Source organism: Malaya genurostris, chromosome 1, assembly GCF_030247185.1.
Source record: "Malaya genurostris strain Urasoe2022 chromosome 1, Malgen_1.1, whole genome shotgun sequence".
Lineage (NCBI taxonomy): Eukaryota > Metazoa > Arthropoda > Insecta > Diptera > Culicidae > Malaya > Malaya genurostris.
The window spans coordinates 9,620,646-9,626,569 of NC_080570.1; the positions used below are offsets into that span (position 1 = coordinate 9,620,646).

The 5,924-nt window shown below is 39.7% G+C and overlaps 1 protein-coding gene across 1 annotated transcript; it reads left to right on the forward strand.

The window, feature by feature from the left end:
- The first annotated feature begins 978 nt into the window (after positions 1-978).
- Positions 979-5,651, forward strand: LOC131431892 (methionine--tRNA ligase, mitochondrial-like). The gene is made up of 4 exons (XM_058597846.1): positions 979-1,194; positions 3,893-4,873; positions 4,927-5,121; positions 5,183-5,651. The coding sequence occupies exons 1-4, from the start codon at positions 1,104-1,106 to the stop codon at positions 5,587-5,589; spliced, it is 1,674 nt and encodes a 557-aa protein (XP_058453829.1). The 5' UTR covers positions 979-1,103; the 3' UTR covers positions 5,590-5,651.
- Positions 5,652-5,924: the final 273 nt, after the last annotated feature.

Consider the following 5,924-nt stretch of genomic DNA (forward strand, 5'->3'; position numbering starts at 1 on the left):
CACGAGATCCGAAATATTGAGCTCGGTATATGAATGTGATCAATTCTTTATTCATCTACTAGGCGTCATTACTACCAAATACGGTCGACGGAATGAACAAGCCAATACTTTTTAGCTTGCTTAGGGTCCGTTCTAAAATTCCTAGTAGATTGTATGCCGATTTGTGCTGGCAGAGATTCACGAGATCCGAAATATTGAGCACAATACATGAATGTGATCAATTCTTTATTCATCTACTAGGCGTCATTACTACCAAATACGGTCGACGGAATGAACAAGCCAATACTTTTTAGCTTGCTTAGGGTCCGTTCTAAAATTCCTAAAAGATTGTATGCCGATTTGTGCTGGCAGAGATTCACGAGATCCGAAATATTGAGCTCAGTATATGAATGTGATTAATTCTTTATTCATCTACTAGGCGTCATTACTACCAAATACGGTCGACGGAATGAACAAGCCAATACTTTTTAGCTTGCTTAGGGTCCATTCTAAAATTCCTAGTAGATTGTATGCTGATTTGTGCAGGCAGAGATTCACGAGATCCGAAATATTGAGCTCAGTATATGAATGTGATCAATTCTTTATTCATCTACTAGGCGTCATTACTACCAAATACGGTCGACGGAATGAACAAGCCAATACTTTTTAGCTTTCCTTTGGTTAATCCAGAATCTATAGTAGATCGTATGCTGATTGGTGCAGGCAGTGATTTACGAAACACTATAAAAAGTTTTGTATATGAAGCTGCTGAACAAGTCTTATGATAATGTCTGGTAGATAAAATACGGTAGGGGAATTCACGTTTTTGATTGGGTTGTGAAGTCCCCTACCAGACGTTATCAATCTATTGAAACGTCTGGTAGGGGAGTTCACACTTTAATTGCAATGCTTGCCGCATGTGGCGCTGCAAGCAGTTGGCTAAATAGTTCAGGTAGGTCGATTCTGAGGTAGGGCTTTTCACGCAAGTGGTTTTGTGTACAACATTCACAACATTAGCCGCTGGAAACAATTATTTTGTGCACGACCGATTTGTTATGATTATAATCGTCCGATTTGTAAATTGATAATCCAGTGCTATTGTAATTGATTAATGGTACGGTAATATGATGAGAAATCTGCATCAAGTTCGGTCTTTCTGTAGCCAAATTAAACCTTATTCATTCGTGACAACTCCAATATTCTACGTTAATGCTGGTAAGTGTGAATAATAATTACTGTTTGTGACTCCGTACGAAAATATTAAAATCTGGAACTGTTTGTAGACGATCAAAACGAAGTTATGTTATCAAGCTGCCTAGATAGCTGTGTGGTGTCCAAGTAACCAATAAGCATCGAAACGTTGTCTATGCTTTATGGACAAATACACAATGGTCATACCATACTCTTCAGTCCTACATGCTACTGTAAGGCAAAATATTTCTGCACATTTCTTTTTGAAATGTTTTTATAAAACATTGCACAAATGTCAAAAGAGAATGACCGGAAATTGATTTTCTAATGCCAAATACAAATTTCTTCTATAGTATTCCTTATTATAAGTTGTATTTGCTAATGCTATTTATCATATGAAGTTTGTTGCCAAAAATAACTTTGATCCTATTTCTTTTTTATTATTAAGAAATGTTATGCAATCACTGTCAATCAGGGATGCCAGGTCATTTTTTCAAAAATCTGTGATCAAGCCAAAAACCTGTCTGTGAAAATCTGTGCCCGTTTTCCGTACCATAATAGGTGATCAAAATCAATTTGGTGAGTAAAAAAAAACGGTCTCAACTACCAACACGCTCTGTACCTTTTTCTTCAAACGCTCTGTATTTTTTGGTGCAAAACTGCTCGATTTCAAAAATCTGTGAAAATCTGTGATTTATTCCAGAATCTGTGAAAATTTGTGTCATTTTTAAAATCTGTGCAAAAAATTTGAAAATCTGTGAAACACAGATTAATCTGTGAAACTGGTATCCCTGCTGTCAATCAGGGATGTCAGGTTCACAGATTAATCTGTGTACAGATTTTAAAACTGACACAGATTTTCACAGATTTCTGAAAATGATCACAGATTTTCACAGATTCTTGACTAAATCACAGATTTTAACAGATTTTGGAAATCGAGTACACTTTAGCACCAAAAAGTACAGAACGTGTTGGACTAAAACGGATGGTGTGACCTTTTTGTTTTTTTTTTGCTCACTAAAGTTGATTTTGAACTGCTATTGGAGTACGGAAAACGGTCCAGATTTTCACAGACAGGTTTTGGGTTCGATCACAGATTTTTTAAAAAATGACCTGGCATCTCTGCTGTCAATCACTAAACTCGACTTCAGATCAAAGTTACCATTTTGAATTCTGTATGTGAACTTGAAAAGTTTGTCTATCATCTGTGAGGCATATTTTCGTTTTAACTCTATCAGAGATGTCCATCTCATCTGTGAGACGAAGAGCAAGCTAAATTTCTCCCCTCGTACTGACTACTACTTCAACGAGAGCTCTTCTCTTTCACATATATACACCACTGTTGTATAAAGTGTGCACGCGTGCGTTTGTTTATTTCCTTTTACCTCTTCCACTGAATCGCACCAAAGAGCTAGAGCATTAGCTAATAAATTCTCTGAGGAGGATGCAGTTACTTTCACAGAGGTGTACACGCCGGTTAGCACTCTGGTGTATGGTTTGCGTAGAAGAAGGGTGGGCACGCAAAATCAGTAAAATAAAACAATTTATCGTTAAATTTTTAGTTTTAATTACAAATTTTTCATAGCAAGGCCAGATCTACTCTCTATTAAATGAAGTTCACAGAAGTGTTCGCTCACCATCACGCGCCAGTGGTCACTTGGGTGTATTTAGACGAGAGCGCGTGAGAGCGATTCATGCGAATAGAATGTTTTTCACTCGCGCCAGCTGCTTTAACCACAAGCACACTCAAATGCTGTCTATTCGACATTGAGAAGAAGTGCGCTTTCCTCTTTGTGCGATGCTTCCTATTTTGCATCCTCGGTGTGGACAAGAATCTGACGCCAGCGTGTATCACTCTGGTGAAATGCCATCTCTGAACTCTATGAAAATCTAGGAGAATCGTTTCAAAAATCTATCAGTTTTGCAGAATATTGTTAAGAATCTGTAGAAACCTGTGAATTTTGGAAAAAATTGTAATCTGACATACAGAAACTGTGGTTTTATAGAAATATCTGTGAATATGGTAGCACTGCTTTAGATCCGAGTCCCGGAGGGCCAAGTGTCATATACACAAGATCCCAAACACCCGCTTGTGAGGAATTTTGGCAACCGTCAGAAGACTGGCTGCATTCGGACTGCTGTCAAAATTGTCCAGGCGAAATTGCGTCATTGCAGTTGTGTTTCCAACGTACAGCAAATTGGAAATTTACACAGGAATTTGAAAAATATTGTTCGAGCCTATATATCTGTTATCTGTGGTTTGGTGTGGATTTTGGACCGGTGGCATCTTAAAAGACGACGATGGGCGGAACGTTACTGTGAATGGCGAGCGCTACCGTGTAATAATTGACGATATTTTTTGCCCCAAATGGAAGAATTAGCCAAGCCTAACATGTGGTCTCAACAAGACGGGGCCACATCCCACACGGTACGCGAAACAATGACCTAATTGAGAGCCGCTTTTGATGAACAGTTTATCTCACGGTTTAGGCCCATAAATTGGCCGCCTAGTTCGTGTGATTTAACGCTTTTGGACAATTTTTGTTGCGGGTCATGTTAAGGCTCATGTGTATAAGGATAAATCAGCAACGATGGAGAAAGCATGCCAAAATTGGAACTTGCGCATGGCTCCAATAAAGATTTCATCAATGTTCTCAATTTTTTTACAAGAGATACTTCTATCTCAAACAATTTATACGAGAAAAAATACATTTATTTTCAGCACCCCACATTGGTCATCTGTACTCTGCCGTCATTGCGGACGCGATTCATCGATTCAATGGACTAGTGAATCGACCACAATCCTCACATTCCACGTCAATATTCTGCACCGGAACGGATGAACACGGCACAAAGATCCAACAGGCTGCTCAAAACCATTCGGTTCCAGTTGCTACGTATTGTCAGCAGATCTCCGATCGATATCGTGGTCTGTTCAACAATTTCGACATATCACACACACGTTTTATTCGCACAACAGATCAGGATCACATGGTAGCGGTTCAGCACTTTTGGAAAGCTTTGGAAGCGACGGGAAATATTTACTCAGCACAGTATTCCGGCTGGTACTGCATACCGGATGAAACTTTTCTAACCGAAAGTCAGCTAAAGGAGAACGACCAAGGAATAAAAGTGTCGGCAGAGTCCGGGCACCCTGTAGAGTGGACCGAAGAAAAGAATTTTATGTTCCGTCTGAATTGCTACCAAGACGACGTTGTGCATTGGATTAAAGGTTGCAAAGACCGAGTGGTTCCGGAAAAATTTCAAAAAATTTTACTGGATTTTCTCCAGGACCCGTTACCGGATATTTCAATATCACGACCAAAGACCAGAGTCTCTTGGGGTGTTGAAGTTCCTTCGGATTCTTCTCAGTCCGTCTATGTGTGGTTGGATGCCTTGGTGAACTACCTCACCGTGGCGGGTTATCCGAAAGAGGAGTTTCGTCAAAAGTGGCCACCGACAGTACAGGTACTAGGAAAAGATATTCTTAAATTTCACGGAGTTTATTGGCCTGCCTTCCTGATTGCTGCGGGACTAGAGCCTCCCAAGCAGCTCCTAGTACATTCACATTGGACTGTTGATAACCAAAAGATGTCCAAGAGTAAGTTCAATGTGATTGATCCGAATGAAAGAGCCGTTCTGTATATTCCCGAGGGCATTCGATATTTTTTGCTAAGAGAAGGTGTAGCACATAGCGATGGAAGTAAGATCTGTATGAAATAATTATAATGTGATTCTAATCCAACTTTGTATTAGATTATAGTGATACGAAAATTTGCCGAATCTTGAATGCCGAATTAGCCGACACCTTTGGCAATCTTCTGTCTCGTTGTTGTGGAAAGGTTTTAAACCCAGAAGCTGTTATTCCTGTTGTCGATCGAGCTTCGTTGGAGTCTTTACTTGCAATTGAAGCTACCCAGAGGATGCTGGACCTGTTGCACGAATTACCGGGTTCGTTTAACCTTGTATCATTATCAACAAGTTCTCCATTCTAAATCAAATATTTCTGCAGAAAAAACTCGTCTCAACTACCAACAGTACAACTTCTATGTGGTGGTAGATTGCGTGATACAGATGTTGCACGCAACGAATAACTTTTTCGAAACAACTACACCATGGAAATGCAAGGGCCCAGATGGGAAACTCAAATTACAAACCATACTAGCCGTGACGATGGAAGTTCTACGGCAAACTGCAATCATTCTGCAACCGATAGTACCACGATTGAGCGGCCAAGTTCTGGATAAGCTCAATGTAAACGGCGATCACAGGTCGTGGTGTGATTTGAAAGTACAGTTCAACCAGAGGGAACGTCCTTTAGCAGATTCCGAATCGGTTCTGTTCCGGAGAATAGTGCTTCCCAAGACAGAAACACCGGTTCCGGTGTCCAAAGTAAAAAAGGAGAAAACCAAAAGTTAGCTGTAAGGTTCAAGGTAGGTTGACTGTGTGTTCGTAAAAATAAATACTCGATTGTGAGCCTGTTTATTGTGTTTCATTTCACTTCTGTTTCCTGAATATGGGGTAGCTAATTCATTTTTAACCTCCCAATTCCTTCTACAGTGGTGTAGGAACACAATTGTGGAAATTCATTTAATTTTACTACTGCATTGAATTTTTATGTTAAATACACCTTTTGGTAAAAACGGTCCAAGTGGAAATATCACTAAGTGGAAATCACAACTGAGAATACTTTGAGAAAGGGCACTGTGATAACTGTACGTTTCTAAATCGTTCCATCTTGCCAGAACGTTTGA